This window comes from Rhinatrema bivittatum, chromosome 10, assembly GCF_901001135.1.
Source record: "Rhinatrema bivittatum chromosome 10, aRhiBiv1.1, whole genome shotgun sequence".
Lineage (NCBI taxonomy): Eukaryota > Metazoa > Chordata > Amphibia > Gymnophiona > Rhinatrematidae > Rhinatrema > Rhinatrema bivittatum.
In genome coordinates this window covers 106,411,310-106,433,830 of record NC_042624.1, presented here as the reverse complement: position 1 = coordinate 106,433,830, position 22,521 = coordinate 106,411,310, and the positions used below count along the sequence as shown (strand labels likewise).

The following is a 22,521-nucleotide window of genomic DNA, read 5'->3' as shown; positions in this document are numbered from 1 at the left end:
CCCACTTCCATGTCTGATGAGAGCATATCTATTATGGGGATCCGTGACAGACATGGTCCTCGTACACCTGGGGCATCACTTAAAACCAGAAGTGGACATGTCATCACAAAACAAAAGGGACACGAGATCGAAATCTATGGCAGTGGTCATCGATGGCCAGTGAGTACCAAGCGTACTGCCGCCCCAGGGAATCAAAAAGGAAAAACATATCCCAAAATGCTGAGAAATCTATCCAGGATGCTAATGGGAGAACCGAGGGAACCCTGCACCAACAGTGCGAGAAACACGAAAAGGAATTGCGAGGAAAAAGCACTACGAAATGTGAGGCTCCGTAGAAAAGAAGAGACTGAGGGGATCCCATGTGGATGCGTGGTATAGTGCTTGTGTGAGCATGCCCAGTGAGGCTCAGTCAAAGTTCTAGGAACTTTAACATAAGTTTTCCATGCCCGCTTCATCTGATGATGTCCCCCATGTATGAGAACTGCCATCCTGCTTCGCCTTGGAGAAAGAGAAGAAATACAAATGGACATGAGACACTAGAAAAAGAGTTAGAAGAAGACAGACAAAGGAAATGAGCCTGGGATCAACACAATTAGAAAAGTAAAATGTTCAGACAACAAAACTAGAAAAAAAGCATTTTAGTTTTGGTTTAGGGATGATATGTCTGCTTTTGGAATGTGTATCTCTGATATATTTTGTATTTTGCTCAGTACAGGAGGAAATGCATTTCTTTATCTATTTCTCCAGTGTGTAAGTGCATGAAGATGCTGGCTCTGTGGAGTTTGCTTTTCAGTTTTTTCCTGTGCATTTCTAATTTGTAATCACTGATTCTGTATTTTGTCTGTCACACAGGTGAGATATTCTGTTAGTGTGTAGCTTCCATGTAGGAATATATAAGAGTCCAGCTTGTTTTGGTTTTCTTGTTCAAGGGCTTGTTGCAATATTTTCTGTGCTACCTTTACATGAGTAGGGTTGTTGCTGTTTAAGTCTGGCAGTTGATGTGCTATGGTTTAACAAGTTTGCTCTATAGCTTCAGTGTGCATTCTTTGCAACGTTTTGTATTACTTCTCAGTGTGGGTGTTAACATATTAACTTTAGGAGTATTCTGCTTGGAGATAACCTGCATGGAACGGCAATTACTACCCTTAACATTGGGCAAGAGAGTAAGCTTCAAGGAGCAGCAATTACTACCAAAAGCAACTTGCTGGGCAGAATGGATGGACATTTGGCCTTTATCTGCCATCATTTACTATGTTTTGCAGTAACTGAAATAACACCTGAATATTTTTGTATGGTAGTAGTAAGAGAAAATGTCCCAGTTCCGCTCTGAACCCATAGATGGTGTTGTTGTGGACTCAGCGTACATTTACAGAACCCAAGGTGAGGGGTGTATATGCGGGTTCTGTCCCATCTATATAAACCCCTCACTTTGCTGCCATACAAAATAACTGAATGATGCTATCATATAATTTTAATGGTAGTTTTTATGGTGGTTGAAACTGGCCTGGGTTTCTCTGTTGGACAGAAGACCCTTCTGACTAGAGACACTACTCTGACATGTACACCCAACACCTCACTGCAAAACATTTCCTGCAGTGCCTCCTGCGTTATGAATGGGGGTGTCCTGTCTCTGCGTGGACAGAGTGTGGAAAGAGGCAGGTGCGGAGGATTCCATCCATCACAAGCAGGGTAGGATTACTCCCTGATGACAGCTGCATGGGAATGTAAGACAGAAATCATTTAAAGTTTAATATTTAAAATTACGATGTCCAACTATGTATGTATTTTCAAGGTTGGGGGGGGGTGTCAAAGTCCATCCTGCCGCCATTAGCATGGTTTGGATGGGCATTCCCCCCCTTAAATCCACCCCCACAATGGTATGGTCCTTGCTGGGATTAGGTAGGCCCTGAGACTGTTCTCGGCAGTGCAAGTTTCTTTCAATTGGTCCCTTAGTGACTGCTGATTGGATCCTCCCCGCGGAGGTTGTTGGATGTGGGGCAGGGTTTGTGTGGCGATTTAGTTATGCACGATTGCACCTCTCGGTTCCCTACTTGGTGGAATTCAGGACGATTTTTCTCCCCCCTCCCTTGTGTATGAAGTTACTGTACTTGTTTTTGCACTGTTACAGTGGCAGCAGTAAACCCCAGCCTAAGTTGTTGCAATGTATAAAGCTTCCTGATCTGCAGGGATGACATGGCAACGCGTCTGTAGCTGGGGAGGGGAGGGGGCCTCCTGCATGAAGGTGCTGGCAGACAGTGAGGTCACCGGTCAGGCTGAAGGAACTCTCCTGCAGGAACATGACAAAAAGGAGTGGGAATGCCGCGGCTGAGCAATGCTGGTGCGATGTTGGAAGCCTTGGCAGGCTGTTGGCACCAAACTATCGGGTCTATCTCAAAAAAGATATAGTTGTGATGGAGAAGGTACAGAGAAGGGCAACCAAAATGATAAAGGGGATGGAACAGCTCCCCTATGAGGAAAGACTAAAGAGGTTAGGACTTTTCAGCTTGGAGAAGAGACGACTGAGGGGGAATATGATAGAGATGTTTAAAATCATGAGAGGTCTAGAACGGGTAGATGTGAATCGGTTATTTACTCTTTCGGATAGTAGAAAGACTAGGGGGCACATTTAAATGGGGCACATTTAAATGGGGCACATTTAAAACTAATTGGAGAAAACTCTTTTTCACTCAACGCACAATAAAGTTCTGGAATTTGTTGCCAGAGGATGTGGTTAATGCAATTAGGGTAGCTGGGTTCAAAAAAGGTTTGGATAGGTTCTTGGAGGAGAAGTCCATTAACGGCTATTAATCAAGTTTACTTAGGGAATAGCCACTGCTATTAATTGGATCAGTAGCATGGGATCTTCTTAGTGTTTGGGTACTTGCCAGGTTCTTGGGGCCTGGTTTGGCCTCTGTTGGAAACAGGATGCTGGGCTTGATGGACCCTTGGTCTGACCCAGCATGGCAATTTCTTATGTTCTTATGGAGGCAGGCTGCCCCAATGCTGCATGGGGGGGGGGGGCAGGAGGAGGGTAAATGAGAAAGCTGTTAAATAGTATATGAGTCACCTTGCTAGACTCAGCTTAGATGATTTAATAAAATGCAGTCTTTATGAAATCCATTTTGTGTGTTTGGTGTGCTTTCATGGAAGAGAGTGTGTATGGGGAAGAATGCCCTGAGTCCCACCTGCCCATGTTATAATGTTTATAAAAGGAAATCACTATTGATAATTTGAAAATGTCCTGCTGTTAACACTGGACTTTATTTTATTTATTTGGTGAATTTATAACCTGCCAATCTCAAGTACTTGATCTTCTGAGCAATAGTCCTTACAGAGAAAAGCAAATGTAAAAACAGAAAATCAAAAGCGGCTTTCTATTTACTTACAGCGTGTAACAGATGAACCAAAGAGAAATCAAATGTACAGGGAAGTTACAGGACATATTTCCAGGGAAATGAACAACAAAAAAGCACTCAGGAACCATTTAAGCCATTAACTAACCCGAGGTTTCTTAGCTATTCCGTTGCAGTTCTGATTCACTAAAGTTCATTTCCTATTCTGCGTCTACAGGATAAAAGCTTTACAGAATCAGGCCCCCTGTCCCTAAGGTATTCTGTAACAAGAATGCAAGGCCTTGAACCACTAACCTGTCTCCCTAGGCCGAGCACAAGCATTTCTTATGCCAGGACAACCAAATTAAGGACAACAAGTACAGCTTCTTAAAGACATAATACCATAGAGTGAAATGACTGGATGGCCTCTAGATTAAAGGGGGTTCAAGTCCAGGTGTGCAACATGGTATGAGCACCTCAATCTTTCATCCTTCCGTGCTGGATAAAGTATGCATCAGTTGTAACTGGCTAATAATAATTGTGCAATTCATCTTTAAAGCTATTAAGCCACTACATGAGTGCAATATTATTATGATGATGATGATAATTTTCATGATCTCTATAATGAAAATGTGAGATCCTTTTTCAGAGCAAACTAATTTGCAAGGAGTTCAGTTTTTAGATGCTTCCTTTAAGCTGCAATTTTTAATTGGTGTCCAGCAATTGAGGACTAGAATTTCACCTGCTTTTCTCAGTGTTCAATTAATGTCTACGTCTGCTACATCTTTCAGTGTTGACTGGTAAAGGTGCAGCATTGTCTGAGCTCCTCTATGCAGGCTCAGAAGCTTCAGGTCCCACAGAATTCTCCGATATTAGACCCAATCAGCTGCAAACTGTAACCAGAAAGATGAGAAGTTCTGGATTTGGAAAACTTTAATTGTAACTCCTGGCAATGCAGTTGTTTGCTGTTCTGAGTGTGCAGAAACTGAAAGCGTTGCACAATTTACTGCATATAGTGCTATGAACAAACCATATATGTGGGCTATAAGGGTTTTATTGTTCTGATAAATTTATGTTTATTTTGTATTTGTTGCTTTTAAATGCAAAATGCATTTCATGTTCTATTCTGCCTTGGGCTTTTGGGATGGGCAGAACATAAATATTATGAATACATAAATACATGTGTTTACTTTTTATTATTCAAAAAATAGTAACCTCATTCTTACTTATCATCCAGAACAGCCAATGGCACGTTTTCATGCTGGTGAAAATGTTAAAGCCTTGTACAATCCATATACATAATCACAATGGGTTGAAATTTGGTGACTTTGCATCATTTTTTATTTCTGAATATTTTAGCCCCCCTCCCACCCTCTTCAGTGTTTGCTCCACAACTCATATACCCTGGAACAGCCGGTGCCCGTTTTCATACTGATGAATTTTATGAATTTCCACTCATCCTGATTCATGTTTTGAGATGTTTTGACTTCTAACTGCACTCTGAGCCTCACAGTGAATCAATTCGTTCACCATAAAAATGTGTTTTCTTTTACTGATAGAGTCTACTACATAGCGGCGTAAAAATGTGTCATCGAGCTTTTAAAGGCTTGCACAATCAGTGCACATGATTGCAGTGGGTTGCAATTTTGTGACATTTCTACAATTATGATAACCTTTGATTCCTGAAAATTTTACCCCCCCCCCTTCAATTTTTGTTCCACATGTCATATACTCTAAATCAGTGATGGTGAACTCCAGTCCTCGAGTGCCACAAACAGGCCAGGTTTTCAGGATATCCACAATGAATATGCACGAGAAAAATTTGATTACAATGGAGGCAGTGCATGCAAATCTTTCTCGTGCATATTCATTGTAGATATCCTGAAGACCTGGCCTGTTTGAGGCATTTGAGGACTGGAGTTCTCTATCACTGCCCTAAAAGAACTGGTTGAAAATGGATGATTTTCTCAATTTTCACTCATCCTGCTTCATCTTTTGAGGTGCTTTCACTTCTATCTGCACTCTGACACTTGTGTCTAACAGAGCATCAATTCATTCACTGATAGAGCCTAATAAAATAGCAGCATAAGTGAATGGTGCACAAATTGTACATGCTAGAACAGCCAGCTGCATGTTTTTGTACTGGTGAATTTTCTCAATTTTTGCTCATCTTGATTCATCTTTTGAGGTGCTTTGACTCCTATCTGTACTCTGACAATTGTATCTAACACAGCATCAGTTTGTTTACCATAAAAATGAGTTTTCTTTCACTGATAGAGCCTAAAATAGAAATGGCATAAAAATGTGCCAGCAGCTGTTGTAGGATGTGAAAATGGTTGGCTGTTCTAGTTAAGCCAACATAAAAAAAAAAAAAAGTTTAAGTATTATTATATATGGACAGCCTGGGAAGAAAAAGCACAATAAAATGTAGGATGAAATTGGTGTTGAAATAATGAATATATGTAATTACTAAGAGTAGCTGTACATCTAAACCTTGTTTTTATAATGTATGGTTTACATTATAATCCAAGATTTGTTTTACACTGTCAACCGTTATCATTACATTCATCACTCAATACTCAGGCTATGCAAATAGTTTGATTATAAAGACAAGTAAACAAAATTCTGCCACATTCCCACAGGACAAATATTTTCTAAATATTATGCACCATGCATAGTAAGTTCTCTTCCCCTTCTTTGATGAATTCATTTTCATTACATGACCTAATTAAAAATCTACAGTAATCAGGATCAAAAAATGTTAGAAAGCTAGGACTTTGGCAATCTATTTCTTCACAAATAATGCAAAATTTCCAATTATATGTTCACTCCCGAAGGAAATCAAACAATCCAAATATTCCTGATCCTAGCCTTAATGTCCATTACATCAACTCTGCTTGAGCTTTGTTCTCCGTAATGAACTGTGTCAGCATAAAGCTTGCATCTTTCCAAAGAAATCATTTAGGTAAGACTGTCTTATGCTCTATTAAAAGGAGCATCCCAAGGATTTCTTTCAGCAAACAACCTAGAACTAAAAGTTTCCAGCAAATAACTTAACACTATACCTGAATCAAATATCCATTTGATTTGTTCAGCCCAAATCAGTGATTAGAAACATATTAGATTGTGTACTGAATGCTTCTCTCACTAAGGGGCCAATGTACTAAGCCACAGACTTCCCACAGGTTAGAGACCTGCTTCTGTGAGAGTTTGCTGTGGATGCTACTGGGCTCAGTTGACAAAGATAGCTAAACCTCATTGATATGTAGTTAACTTTTATTTTTTGGTGTGTGAATACCAACATGCAAAGGTATCTTCACACACCAGTTTTCACCGATTTCTGACTAAGTTACTCTGCATGATAGTGCACTGCAGCAGCTCATTAATTCTGAATTGCAGTAAACTTTGGCACGTAGCACACTACAGCAAAAGCTTACCTCTTGCAAGGGTGCAGGAAAACTGTTTTAGCTTAATTTCAATTTTTCATTCCAAGTTTTGATTTGTTTCATGTTTATTTTGTTTTGTTTCATTTACTGAACCAAAATAAATATTCAATTAAAAAACAAAAACCCAAAAGAAAAAAAAAAACAAAAAGCAAAAAGAAACTGCCCCCAGCACCAAAAACAGAAAAATGAACTCCCCCAGGCCTTCTTCATAAGCCTCTAGACCCTAGAGGATCCTAAGATCTGTAAAGTAGAAAAGCAGAAGTACCCTGCTTGGCCCTGGTTTGAAAACGGTGCCAACCGGCAATACAAAAAATTGGTGCCAAAGTCAGAGCCCCTTTCTACTTCACAGACTCCCCAATAGGGGGTAAGAGACCTCTGGGGGTATGGGGAGGGCTGATGGGGAAGGCCCAGAAGGGGTTAATTTTGCCTTTATGGTGGCTTTTAGGGGGTTTTAGTTAGCATTCTGAAATGAATGCTAATGAAAAAATAATCGTTTCAGAGGGGTTTTGTGTTGGTTCATTTTTAAATGAAAAGCAAGTCATTCATTGCACATTTCAATGCACACCCTTAGATGTTTTGCTAATTTTTAATAAGTTCCATATTTTCTGGCTTCTAGATGGTTGGATTTGTCTTTTACCCTATACCAAAGTCTGAGGAACAATTTACATGCAAGGATCACTATGGACCTTCTCCAGAGTTTTCACTGGTTTCAGTGACAAGAGGCGGGTTGCACCCTATAGACTAACCAATTTATTGAGGCATGAGCTTTCGAGGACAGAGACCATTTTACCAGAGGTGGGTAAAATATATGGGGATGGTGGGGTGTGTGTGTGTGTGGGAGGGGGGGATATACAGAACAAAGAGAAGGCACTGAATTAGGCAGGCAGGATTTAGAAACAGGATTTAGAAACAGTGTTAATAGCATTATAGTCCAGACTACTGCAACCTCCCTCTCTCCTAAATCCTAAGTAAACATTTTTTTTTAATTTTTTTCTTTCAATCTAAAATACACAAAGCTACAGAGGGCTCCCTCTCCCTCTGAAATCTAAAAGGGAAATGCTTCAAAATGGAGACTAGCTTAATGTTGCTTTTAGATCCAGATTAAAAGAAACTGAGGAAGTCATTGTCAATCTCTGCAGCTAGCAGCTGAGATTGATTGATTGAAAAAGTGCTGCTTCTTGACTGGTTCTTCTCCTTCGTTGTCCCATTCCATCCCAACCCCTGAATAGCATCAGTAGAAAGAACTGCAGTTTTTCTTGCCCATGTATCCAAAAATAAATGGAAACAAAAATATTTATTATTTTTGGAACACCCCCCCATCCATTCATTTTGCTTGGAATTTTAGCAAACTAAAAATGGTCTTTTGTGGTTCAGATTACCTATTTTATTTTCCCTTCTCACCTTATGGTACATGAAAACCTGATGTAATACCAAAACCTAGGAAAGAAAGGCAATACTTATCTTTTTCTGATCCTTACCTATTCATGATTTCAGTATGAAATGCCTGACTATAATTCTGCACATGACATCCAGCTGTACAGTGAGCTGAGTTTCTAACTGACTTGCACAAAATTGAAAGAGACTGGTTTCCAGCACATCGACTCAAGCAAAAAAAAAAAAAAGAAAATTTGGAAGGTTTTCTTCTTGATAATTGCAGCAAAGGTGGTAAGCAAGAACGCTGGAAGAGATGCACGCTGTGTTAAATGGAGGGGGAAGATATCGGATCATCACACTCAACACAAGGTAATGACCAGAAGGAGTCATTGGTAATACGCCCATAACATCTTCTTTCATTTATTTATTAATGTCCTTCCAACAAAATCCCCAGCCTTCTATCCCCCGTTTTGACTACGTGAACCATGTAAATGGAGTGAGTACTCTCAAACCATAACTTTCCGGCTGTAAGCAGAGTTCTGACTAATATTTCTAAGCTCTACAACCTCAGTTTTTAACTGCTTGCTGAAGATGAGAGCACTCAGCCAGCAGAGATTATAAATTTTGGGCAGAGAATTATATGACGGGTCATAGTTCACAAAACTTGCAAAAAAAATGTTTCTTGTAAAGATGTTTCTCTATCAATATATGAGAAATGGCTCTCCCCTTCCTGTGCGGTAGATCAAAAACATCACTGAAGACTGGCAGCTATACAGACAGACATACCTTAGAAATTAAAAATAATCGTTTTTTTATATAATCTTTTTTTGTTTAATACAGCAGATTAATTTAATTAGCAGTCCCCTGCTACCAACTAGATAATTGACTGCAGCATCTGCCAGCTGGAGAATACCAAAAAAAACTAACAGGCTGAAACCACCTGATTAATATCACACTCTTGGTAATGCGGAGGCCAGGCCAGAGGTCCTCTTTTTCCCAAAATACATCTTACTCATAAACATACACCCCTCCCTTGCGAGAGAGACATTGCACTTAGTACATACATATTACCCAGATACATCACTCTCACACACACCCAGACACAACTATCCCAAGAGATACTGTAATCAATCTCTCTCTCTCTCTCTCTATATATATATATATAAACCCCAGATTTATCACAAAATCACATATACTTGCTCTCATACACACCTCACATATACACACATTCCTAGACACATCGCACTCACATATCCACCTATACCCCAGACTCTTCACACACACTGACATAAACATGCTCACATACATACCTCACATATACACACACACACATGCCCAGACACATCGCACTCACATATACCCACCCCATGAGATTTTGTATTCAATACATATGTATACCCCCGACTTTTCTCACACACACACACACACACACACACCTCTCTCATTGAGCCACACTTCCAATCCCTTTTGTCTTTTTTTTGGCATTTATATTTCTTTCATACCACATCAAGTATGAAAGCTGGACATTTATGCTTAAAAACACCTTGGTTACAATGTACAGACACCTCTTCAATGTATAGTCAAATTATACTTGGCAGGAAAAATCCCATGATAAGAGAATGAAACTTTCCTCTTCTCAGCTCCATAATTTTTTATTTTTCTCAAACTGATGCAGGCCGAATTTACATTGAGCAGTTGTAAGTTTCAAAGATTAACATTTATTTATTTATTGGCACTTATTAATCGCTTTCCAGATAAAATATCGCCCAAAGCGATGTACAAAAATTCAATACATACAATTTCCATATCCATATGAAATTCTCTCCTTTCTAAAAGAAGAAACAGTACTAAGAGGTAAGGACTAATTATGCCATGAAAGGTGTGGTAATTTTAGTCAAAACAAGTACATTAAACCTCACTGTGTTGGGTTTGTATACTCCCTCTATATGCACAAAGGGGCAAATCTTTAAACTTACGCGAGGGCGCAGATTTGTTCGCGCAACCCGGCGCGATTTTATAACGTGCCCAATTTTATAACGTGTGCGCGCATGTTATAAAATCCAGGGTCGGCGTGCGCAGAGGGGTGCACAATTGTGCAACCTGCGCACACCGAGCTGAGCAGCCTGCCTCCATTCCCTCCGAGGCCGCTCTGATTTCGGAGCGGCCTTGGAGGGAACTTTTTTTTTGTACCCCCCACCTTTCCCTCCCTTCCCCTATCTAACCCCCACCCAACCCTAACTAAATCCCCCCCCACCTTATTTTGTGGAATCCACGCCCCCGGACATGCCCCGGCCAGCCCCTTATTTGAAGCCCCGAGACATACGCGTGTCCCAGGGCTTGCGCGCGCCGCCGAGCCTATGCAAGATAGGCTCGGCGCGTGCAGGGGGAGCTTGGGGCAGGTTTTCAGAGGTTACGAGCATATCTTACGCACGTACCCTTTTGAAAATCTGCCCCAAAGAGAATAAAATACAGTTTAAAGGAACTATACTAAAATGGAACGGGATCTGCATCAAAAGCCCTATGAGATGAGACTTAAGGGCCTAAATGTGTACATATTAGAGGAGAGGAGAGACAGTGGCATATGACAGAGACGTTTAAATACCTGAAAGGTATTTAATTACACACACAAAAAGCCATACTTCTTAAGATTGCTTTCATAAGAACACAATAAACACAAACATGTTTCTTGCCTATAATTGTAGATAGTGTAGGATATAAATTTTTTAAATATTTTTCAATGGAGGTAATAGAGGTTACAACTGCAACAGCCTTCAAGGAGGCATGAGATAAACAAAGAGGATCCATATGGCAGAAGTACGATCTAACACTGGGGTTGACGAACAGGCCACATTTGGCATGTGAGAGCTTTTAATTCCAACCTGTAGTGGTGAGGTGAGTGCCAGGCAAGAGCAGGTGGTGTGCAGTCCTAAGTGACTGCAGCTGCAGGCTAGCTGTGGCGGGCCTGCAGATAAGGCTCAAGGGAATTCCTCCTCTACTTTCTTCAGACCTCCAGGGGAAGCCACTCCCATCCACTCCTTAGACCTTCATTGGCCATTCCCAAAACTGGCCCCCAATGGGGCCCTCAGGCCTTAACATTTGCCAACACCTGACCTACCTACATATGTTTAAAGTTCCAACTATGAATGTATGTTGAGGCTGCCAGAATGATTAATATATAATGTTATAAGGCCAAGCAGGAAACACAGGCAATCCTGCAGTCGGGTCAGTCTGGCAGGCTGCAAGTTCAGTAATTACTAGAAGTCCTAGCGTAACTGCAGGTGCTCACATAGCCAGGTCTGTATGGCAGATGTCTACCTGCTCTGTGCACTAGGTTGGTATTGATGGGGTACTGTGCCGTTCACGATGGCAAACTGCATCCTTATATACACAAGATGAAGGACGTTCCCAACGTGGCTCAGTGAAACATGGTCCATGTCGCGGGACCGTGAGCAACAAGACTTTGTACAAACTTGGTTTTGGATGTTTACATTTCTCAGCCATACTTAAATATCTTGATTAATAAACTTTAGGACATTTAAACATTGGCAGATTCCTTCCTGTAATTTGGATGTGATCTGATGGTTTTGGCCCTCCATCTACTTTCATGCTTGTACCATCCAAAAAGGCTCTGGAGACCTAGGAGGGTGGATGTTTGGGCAACAGCCATACTAGTATTGGCAGCTATGCAGATTATTACAGAGCCTTATGTTTAGAAAAAAGACAAGGGAGAGGTGCAGGGAATGAAATAAATAGGGAATCTTACAGGTTCATCTACCCAAGCGGGTGGAGAACAAAAGGAGGAAGGTAAGGGGGAAAAAACCTGTCTTGGATAGGGACTAATATCCTACAAGTAGCTGCATTCTGGCTGGCAGCTGGGACATATCCTTAGCAGGATGTAGAAGAACAATCCGGTTGAATAAAGGATAGGGATGTGCATTCGGCCACCCCGAAAAACAAAGCGGATTTTCCCGAAATTTCAGGAAAGTTCATTTTTCAGGGTCTGCACGCACTACCCCGTTAGTGCGCGCTAATCCCAAAAATCGGGGCGGCCGAAAAAAATCGGCCCGAACCACAGGAAAATGAAATTTCCCGCAGCGGGCCGATAACGAAGGCTGAACCGAAAGGTTCGGCCGAATCACAACCCTATTAAAGGAGCAAACTGATTCTTTTCTGTTGTCATCTACTCTGATACCAAAGCTGTGAAGCTTTTTCCAGGACTTAGAATTCTGTAAGGATTGTGCTCCTAGACAGCAGCAGAAATTAGAAAGGAGAAGGGTTTTATGTCTCTCAATAATTATTATCATCAGTCAAACCACTGGGGGAAAAAAAACCCCAAGCAATTCTACGAAAAGCTTGCAAAAACAAAAGAGAAAACAAAATGACACCCTACCTTTCTTTTTAGAGTCTTTCTTCGCGCTGGTTTTAACAGCCACTTGAAGTTCTGTCTCAGTTGACATCCTATTAAATCCTTAGTCCTCTTCTCACAGATCCAGTATCTCAGTCAGGCTCATTTAGGACTCCTCTCCAGCAGAATAGCTTAGCCCTTCAGATACTATAATGCAGACAGCATTTCTCATTCACTCTTCTCGAGTGCTGAAAGAAAAACAAAAGTGATTAGGATTTTTTTTTTATTATTATTATTATTTTTATGTCGTTCAAAAGAAAAAAAAAGATATACATTTTTTTGCCAATGAAAGCTGCTACTAGCCCCAAGAATGGCTTAGATTATGTGGCACATGAACAAAAGAAGGTATATATATAAAGATCCCAAAATATAATTTACATAAAGACACAAAGGATTCTGTAATTACACTTTTAATACATTCTACAAAAATCATTTACAAAAATACACATTCTTAAATATTTAAGTATACTATAAAGATGACCCAAAGAATCCCAGAGACAGCATAATAACAATATTCAACAAGCGATACGAAACACACATATAGGGGCAGATTTTAAAAGCCCGGCGACGCACGTATGTCCCGAGGCTTGAAAAAAGGGGCGGAGCGGGGATGGGGCAGGGCGGGGGCATGGCCAGAGGCCTCCGTAGGACCTCTAGGCCGGGAGATCGCGCCCCGGCACTCGGCCGGCGTGCGCAACCTACGCCTGCCCAGAGGTAGACGCAACTTGCATAACAAAGGTATGGGGGGGGGGGTTTTGGTAGGGCTGGGGGGTGGGTTAGGGAGGGGAAGGGAGGGGAAGGTGGGGGGGGGGGGGCGGAAGGAAAGTTCCCTCCGAGGCCGCTCCGATTTCTTTCCCTGGACCAGCATGGAAGCAAACATTTTTGATCTGTACACGTCTCGTCTTAAGGCCTAGACCAGTCCCACACAGAGCCATTTCTAAGTAGAATGTGAGGAAAGTTATGCGACCCCTCTGTTCGTACACTCGGACACAAAGAAATGAAGTTGTGATACCTTTCTATCAGATTAACTTAATTCATAGATCAAGGGTGAATGAGAAAAAGGCAGGATTACATATAATTTTGTATTATTTTCCCCATTTATTCGCTGAAACCCCCCCCAGGCACTATGGTATCCTTAAAAAGAAAGGGAGAAAGGAAGAAGATTCTTTTTGAGTCCATCCTACTCCGTTGGTGACTCAGCCAGCAGTCATCACCTTAACAGCAGCACCCAATTCAATGTAATTAGACTTAAAGTGGGTAATTTTGTAACATTGTGCATAAATTAGCCAGCAAATATGTGCAAAGGCTACACCAGTTTTCAAAGTCAACTTTGTGCGTGTAACCTTTAGCCATATAAGGGACTTGTACAGCTAAGAGGCAGCCCCTGAACATGGATGTATATTCAGCAGCCTCTACTTAGTCGCATAAATCTCACTTATCTGGCTAAATATTACTGAAAGTGCTTTCAATATTGACCTCTATTTTTAGTAATCTCAATTAATAAATTTACCAAAAGAAAAAGCAACCTTTTTTTCACATCTGCAGTAGCTGCATATTGAGGGTCTATGAATGTAACTAAAGTGATTTCATGTTCAAGAAAAGATATAGTTTATCTAATTCTAAGTTCAGGAATTATGGCAGTATATTACACTGAAGTGGCAAGCTTGCAAATGCTTGTAAATGTTCCTATACTGTTTTTCTCTATACTCTCCCTTCTGCAGATGTTTGTTATGTAAATCAGCTTGGTAGTCAATCTGTTCCTCATAGCAACAGCTTTTGGTGTCTCTTGTAATCCAAGTAACTGCTAATAAATATAATTACTGTTTCGTAAGGCTTGGAAATGTTACAACATGCATTTCAGATCTTGGGGTGAGAGGTTCTCTTACTCTTTCCTGGAAGTCCTATCTCACATTTTCTCATAGTCTCAGGCCATATTCCATTTAAAAAAATACAGTCATCCATTTTTTTATACTAATTTCCTGCTTAAGCTGAGTGCCGGTACAGGATGTTCAGCCATCCTAGGTGGTGACCTCACCCTACCACATGATCTCTCTTTCTCTGGTAACCTCGCGAATGTACAAATCACGCCGCGCAATGCCTTCACATCGACCGCGGCACCCGCGGCATCCTGCCCGCTTCTGGCACCCTAGGCGGCCACCTAGATCGCTTAATGCCTCCCGCCAGCCCTGCTTAAGCTTTAGCAAAATCTCTAACACTTTAAGAAGTCGCATATGTAGGCTTCAACTTAAAGCTTCCCTTTGCATTTCCTTTATCTTCCATATAATATACTCGGAAGAAACAGTGTATTCAAAAAACATTTTCAAAGCTCAAACCACAATAAAGAATAGAATAAAAAATTAGAACGCAACTATACAAAACAACCACAAATCAGCAGTCTACAAATAATTCTTCACTTTAATACCATGAACTCAATATTAGAAAATAAGGACCTCAAAGCACTGGCAGCAGGCCCAAGACTCTTCAAGCCCGTACAGCCTTTTATCCACTAGATACACTTATAGAATCATAGGTCCTAATTATATTGCACAATTAAACAGTCAGAGGTAGATTCTGAAAGCCCGGTGCACGCCAAAGTCAGGACATGCACGCCCAAGTCGGGCTTGCATGCCCATCAAATTTTAGAAGTCGCTTAGATGTGGGCACATCTCCTGCTGCACACCTCTCACTTGAATTCAAAAAGGGGCGTGGTGGGGCATGATCTGGGTAGGGCAAGGGCATGGCCAAGAGATGTGCGTGTAAATACCTGTGCACCACGGCACGCACCCAGTCCCCTGTCACGTAAGATTATTTCTGCTATGGAGGAGGTATAAATTATAAACTTAAAAACCAGCCATTTTGGAGAGGTTTTAAAGGGGTAACTGGGGGGAGTACAGGTTATGAAAGGTTTGGAGGACGTAGCTCAACAATGGGTAAACTGGTGGATGAACTGGTGAAACTGGTTATGGTGTGGATGACGGCCGGTTTTAAAATACCCTGACTTACACCACAGAAATGGGATTTACGTGCCCAGGCATGCACCCACTTAAAATTAGGTGCACATGCGCATGTGTTCAGGCTATGTTATAACATGCACGCATATGTGCGCACAAGCTATAAAGTCGCCATGGTCCCTGGTGCACACCAATGCACATGCGCCAATGTGCATCCACGTGCTGTTTTGTAAGTTACCGCCCTAAGCCGCTCATTAGAACAAGACTCATTGAGCACAAAAGCTGTGTTACTATGAAAAAAACAGAAAGCTTCATTAGTTGAACATTTTATCCAATATGGTCATGTCTTTTCTGACATTAGGATGACTATTTTAGATAAAATTCAACCATTTTGGTGGGAAGGTGATAGACAACAGATGGTTGACCGTCATGCATAAGAATTGATTTTTTGCCTGTGCACTGTGCTGCCTCTTACCTAAATGCCAATATTGAATGAGGTGTTCTGTTTTGAGGGACGAATGTTAACCATAAAAACATAAGAACATGCCATACTGGGTCAGACCCAAGAGTCCATCAAGCCCAGCATCCTGTTTCCAACGGTGGCCAATCCAGGCCATAAGAACCTGGCAAGTATCTAAAAACTAAGTCTATCCCATGTTACTGTTGCTAGTAATAGCAGTGGCTATTTTCTAAGTCAACTTTATTAATAGCAGGTAATGGACTTCTCCTCCAAGAACATATCCAATCCTCTTTTAAACACAGCTATACTATCTGCACTAACCACATCCTCTGGCAACAAATTCCAGAGTTTAATTGTGCGTTGAGTGAAAAAGAACTTTCTCCGATTAGTTTTAAATGTGCCACATGCTAACTTCATAGAGTGCCCCCTAGTCCTTCTATTATCAAAAATCATGACATGTGCAATAGAGTGCCGCGATTGGACTGTGTGTTTTTAAATATTCTGTGCTCCTGCAGGTCTGATGACTAAGATGAAAGTGTATGCCTAGATCAACATGAATGGCAGCATTTGGAGCATTATTTCTTTGAAATCAAGCCCCTAAAGCACTGCAGTGAAATTGTCCATAAAATGTGACATCACATGCAAAGGAATGCAGTCATTTTAGAATACAGAAGGGGAGTATTTATTTTTTAAAATATTTTATATGCATTCAAAAATATTTAAAAATACAGATTATAATGTTTAATTAGGATATATGATTATATTAGTGGATCTCTATGGGCCTGGTGCTAGTGATATGAGGCCTTTATGTTCTAATATTTAGTTCATTCTGCATTAAGGTGAAATATTGTTCCGAGATTGCTGATTTGTGGTTGTTGTGGTCAATATTCAAAGCCATTTAGATGCATAACTCACTAGTTATCAGTCTAAATGGCTAGTTTTAAATATTTGCCTTGCTTATCTGGCAAATGTTTAGCCAGATAAATCATTATCTGGCTAAGATTCAGCTGAATAAGAAAGGGACATGTTGAGGGTGTTCTGGGGTGGGGTCGAGTTATCCAAATAAGTTATTCGGCTAACTTAAGATAAGTTTGAGAGTAGGTCTAAAACTATTTTGGTACATGTTCCCAGATAACTTTAGCCTTAACCAAATATATTCAAAAGAATATAGTTGATTATGTGGCGAAGTACAGGATTTAAAAATATAAAGCCGGCACCAGTGTTGGTTGATCTCACTGTCCCCAGCCTCTCCACTTCCAGCTCCCATCTAATTAAAAAAAAAAAATCATACTCTCCAGGATCCCCTCTCCCGGTACCTTAATTAGTTTAGTCTTTCGCCCACTGTGACCCAGGCTTGGGACTTCTGCCTTCGCTATATAAACAATACAGCACCAAAATGACGTGATGACACAAAAGGATTTTTTTTTCTTCTATCTGCACCTCTGCTGTTCTCCATTTTGTTTTTCTACAACTTTTGGGTAGATAAGGATGCAAATTTGCGTATTTCAACCCACCCCAGCTTTTTCCTATATTTCTTTTTACCCAGCCTCTCAACCCTGCCCCCATCACTGCCCTCCACGTCTGTCTCAGACATGCTTAACGACGTTCAGGGTCGTAACCACGGCTGCTCCGTGCAGGTTGCCCCAGCCTTCTTGGAAGTCTAGTGCAGCTCAGTGCCTCAGGGCAAGAAGATACTCTTCCCTTTACAATCTACAAATGGTTAATTACATCCAATTCGAAAACATATTCATGGAGCTTCGGCAGAAGAATAAAGCAAAGTGTACATTACCAGAGTGCTGTCTCAGTCATATATTTTTTTCTAAAGGTGATAAAAGAACATCCATTTGGGAACCCTTTAACAGGAGAAGCTGGAAATAAAAATAAGCTGAAAGCAGAGCAAGGACAAAGTACAGTGGGTCAAAGTGTACTGTAATTAGAGCTGGTAGATGATTACTAAAGTGAAAAAGTGCAATTACTCTGGGGTGGAAGTGAGAAGTGCTCAGCAAGAGCTTCTCCAATGCAGCAGGCAAAAAAGCAATAGACAAAAAAAAAAAGTTTTCAATAGCATTCACAGCCAATCTTTTTTTTTTCTTCTTTTTCCTTCATTCTCACCCATCCATCAGTCCCCACATCCATTTGTCATGCTATAATTCAAGGCCCTCAGTAGGTCAAGGGCAGAAAAGAAAAACTTCCTCTGAAACTGAAGCCGTGAAGAAGGCAGGAGTCACTTGAGTGCAGTTCTCAGCCAATGCCTCATCCCTGTGAGAAACCGGAACCCTGGCAGGCAATGACTGGAATCTCCTACACCTCAGGACATAGCAGCATCCCCTGGCATTTGTGTCTGCCATCACTAGCCCCTTTCTTAGAAATTTACCAATTCTAATCTCTCAAATGCTTTCATCAAGTATTCCTCCAAAATTTATGGATTTCAGGAATATAAAAGAATGTGCATTCGGTTCAGTAGTTAATGCGCATACATTTTTTGTATGCACAAAACTCAGTTTTATGTATGTACATACAACTTACACGTATAATATAAATTTTATGCATATAAAAGGACATTTGCATGCTTAAATTACCAATCAATGAAACCAACTGAAAAAAGCACCCTCCCAAAATAAAGGCCAAAACAAATAAATGAACATAACATTTTGTGTGTGTACATTCCTACAAGACTTAACACATCTTTAAAAAGTTCATCCTTCAAAATGTTGGGCAGGCAGATTTTGTGTACTTTGCAGTCGGATACGGACTCTCCTTTAGAAAATCCATGGTGGGCTGTTATAGCCGGGAAGCTATAACAGCTATAGCTCTCTGCTTCAACGGCAGGGGCAATGTAGAAAAGAGGATCTATATATAGACAACCAACAAGGACTGAATTACATAGTTGAGAAAACAAAAGCATGGGTGTAGCTTGCTTATTGAGGCGGTTACTACCCCTAACTAAGCTACATATTCAATTAGATGCACTTCCAACACTGCTCTCTACATTACTGGTGGGGTGGAAGGGAAATAGAACTAAAAGGTACTAAGAGCCAAGTGTAACAAGTAAGAGGGAAAAAAAAAAAAAGAGTGCATAGCTTGCTGGGCAGACTGGATGGGCCCTGATTTGGAAAATATGCAGAAATTATGGGGACAGATTCAAACTCTACTGGCCCATGTAGAGCTAATTCATTCTCTTTTGGCTGATTGTGCTTGTCTATAAAGGAATTATCTGCCAGCTAGTAGGGGGTTGTTTTTTTCTTTTAAATCAAGTCCTGCATATGTCTTTCTTGTGCTTCCAATATGTCGCACGATCCAAATCATAGCCATACCACTTGGGGCCAGAAGAGGCACTCCGTTCCTGAGTCACTCATCGAATGGCATTAAATTCCAGTGGCACAGTACCTAATTTACATATATTTCTCACCAAAGTTCTTTAATAATGGGAAAAGAACAGCAGCTACCTACCAAAAGCAAAGGAGAAAATAAGGAGTGAGAATTAGTAAGGTTAAAGGAAAGAAGCAGCACAGTCCAGCTTGCTGGATTATGGAAGGAGAATGATCTGTCACCAGTATCCACCCCGAACACGGAGACCAGAAGAGATCAGAGAGGTAGACCCGACATAAAATCATCTAGTGAAGATTAGGGAGGGAAGCAAATTCTGATTTGACTCTGGAAACAAACAAAACACAACAACAACAAAAAAGAGCAAAAAAAAATGTTTCCAAGAAAAGGAGAAAAATCACACCTAATTTTTTTTTCAGTCCAAGTAAAGAGCTGGCCAGCAACATTTTGGACAACCCTAGTACCTGGAAAGCTGGGATTTGGGGAGACCACCGAGTAGAAAGAGCCTTAAATAACAGCGACATGATAGATGCCAAATAACAGAAGACGGCTTTCCAGCAGTAGCATCTGTCTTTTTGGCAGATTCTTCAATAGTAATATTGGCATCTTTGGAGCTGCCTTTGGGTCAGTTACACAATTATGCTTCTGATAAGCTGTCTGGCAGCATTCTCTTCCTAGATGCCATAATCTGTTGAGCCATCATTATTCAATTCCATGTTGTTCAGCTTATTTGAATCATAGCTGACTTACAGTTTCACTATAAGATTCTAATAGCTTCATAGTAAAAACAAAACAAAACAAAAAATTTTCCATACACCAGTGAAATATTTAAAAAGTACATGCAGGGATACATTGTTGCATAGTCTGTGGGTATTTATATCCATAGGTTTTGCATTATTTTTCGAAGGGAAAGTGCGAGCATAGAAACATAAAACATGAGAACAGATATAGACTATATGGCCCATCCAGTCTGCCCACCCACATCCCCTACCCAGCTTTACAGTCCCTTCCCCTCCCTCAGAGATCATCTGAGCTTGTCCCATGTTTTCTTGAATTCTGATACAGTTCTAGTCTCTAAATCTCCATGTTATGGGAACGCTTGAGGCAGTCCCATTTCTGGGATTTCGTGTACCCTTTGACCACGACGCAACTGCAGAGGAGCTCCGGGAAGTGCCGAGGCAGGTGAGGCGTGTCCAAGCACAGGCTGAAGATGTGGAACCCTAGCCTCTGCCGAATCTAAGAACATAAGAAAATGCCATACTGGGTCAGACCAAGGGTCCATCAAGCCCAGCATCCTGTTTCCAACAGTGGCCAATCCAGGCCATAAGAACCTGGCAAGTACTCAAAAACTAAGTCTATTCCATGTTACCATTGCTAATGTCAGTGGCTATTCTCTAAGTGAACTTAATAGCAGGTAATGGACTTCTCCTCCAAGAACTTATCCAATCCTTTTTTAAACACAGCTATACTAACTGCACTGACCACATCCTCTGGTAACAAATTCCAGAGTTTAATTATGCGTTGAGTAAAAAAGAACTTTCTCCGATTAGTTTTAAATGTGCCCCATGCTAACTTCATGGAGTGCCCACTAGTCTTTCTACTATCCGAAAGAGTAAATAACCGATTCACATCTACCCGTTCTAGACCTCTCATGATTTTAAACACCTCTATCATATCCCCCCTCAACCTGATCGCATCAAAGAGACCCAGCAATGTAATGTTGGTCTCTGGGGTAGACCTCTGGCCAGTCGATAACCCTTTTGGACCTGCTGTACGGAACAGCAAATGTGACAGGACGGACAGAGGCTGAAGGGCGAAGACATCAAACGAAGACTCAGGATACGTGAGGGATTCACATGAAGAGTCAGAGATGAAGACTTGAAGGCTGAGACAAGACTCAGGATACTTAAGGAATTGACACGAAGACTTGAAGAACTGAGACGGACTCAGGTTGCTTGAAGAGAAGGACTCCGAAAGAGTCACAAATTGCTTGGAGAATACTGAGTAGGTACTGCCACATCACGCGCCCTACTCAGCCAATCAGGGCTGGTTATGGACCACGCCAGGAGGCGCGCCCTACACATCCAGTCAGGGTTGGTTGCGGACCACGCTAGTGGTTCCCCGCACAGGTTGATGGAAGAATCAAACAAAGACTCTGGCGAGGCTGCACCGAGGCATGCCTTCCACAGCCAGTCAAGGCAAGGGACGGCCCACACCAACGGAACAGGTTTTAGATAGAGTTCAATCGTATGGACAAGGTGAACGCACAAGGCTCCGAAGATCCGGACAGGATTCAGGATAGGACATCAGGATCTAAGGACTCGGAGGACCTCACTCGGCGCGGGAGCTCGAGTGGACTCGGAGTATGGAAACTCAGGCTAAAAGCTCGGATACGGGACTCAAAATGAAGAACAATAAAAACCGGAATCTTCTGGAGGCTTACGCTGCTATAGTGGAGGACATCTGGATAGAACATCAGAAGATAAGATCTGAAGAACGAAACATCAGCAGATCTGAGAAGAAGGATTATGGAAACATCAGAACAACTGGAACTGATGAGATGAAACATCAGAACATCAGGATCTGGACGAAGAAGACCAGGAACTGACGAGAGACCACAATGAAGATGAAGACATGGAATGAGGGAATCACCCTTCTATGCTCAGGAAGAAAGTTACTTTCAATTCTTCATCCTTCAGATGACTCTTCCGGCGAAGATACTTCTTCCTCGTCTGCCTCTACTGCATCCTTCAGGGCCTCATCTTTTTTAGAATCTTGTCAGAACATGGAGCCTCCTCAAGAGTCCTTGCCATCAAGACCACAATCCCTTCTTCAGCAACGCTCATACCACTCCCACAGTCATGCTGTGGGAGTGGTATGAGCCTCCCTGGCCAACACAATTTACCAGATCCCAACAACAATTCCAACCAAAGGACCCATGGCAATGACTTGTCCTGGCTTGCTGGTGATCAATCTCTCTTGGGCTAGGGTATTAGCAATGGGTCATGGAACTGTCAGGGCAACCAGAAGTGGGAGTCAAGGATGCCTGCTGTAGACTATATAGAAGGACGAGGTACTCATGGATTCTCCCGCATGGTTATGAGAGAATTCTATGCAAGGTAGTAGGGAAGCCTAGTCATCTTGACAGTCACTGACATATGCCCCTAGGAATACCTTGAGAATCTGTTTAGTCCACAGAGTAATCCAGGGTGACCTTAACATTTTT

The 22,521-nt window shown here is 41.4% G+C and overlaps 1 protein-coding gene across 13 annotated transcripts in view; it reads right to left on the bottom strand.

Annotated features, from left to right (window-relative positions):
- DAB1 (DAB adaptor protein 1) overlaps positions 1 to 22,521 on the bottom strand; it is a 322,030-nt gene that overhangs the window by 244,112 nt on the left and 55,397 nt on the right. For 11 of the 13 annotated variants that reach the window (XM_029618405.1, XM_029618409.1, XM_029618408.1 and 8 more), the window contains exons 1-2: positions 17,758 to 17,870; positions 12,543 to 12,745 (exon numbers count right to left, since the gene is read on the bottom strand). In XM_029618405.1, the coding sequence (XP_029474265.1) occupies positions 12,543 to 12,609 (67 nt within the window). In that variant the 5' untranslated portion in view covers positions 12,610 to 12,745; positions 17,758 to 17,870. Of the gene's footprint in view, positions 1 to 12,542; positions 12,746 to 17,757; positions 17,871 to 22,521 lie in introns of those variants that run through there. The other 2 variants (XM_029618406.1, XM_029618407.1) reach the window with 1 other exon arrangement.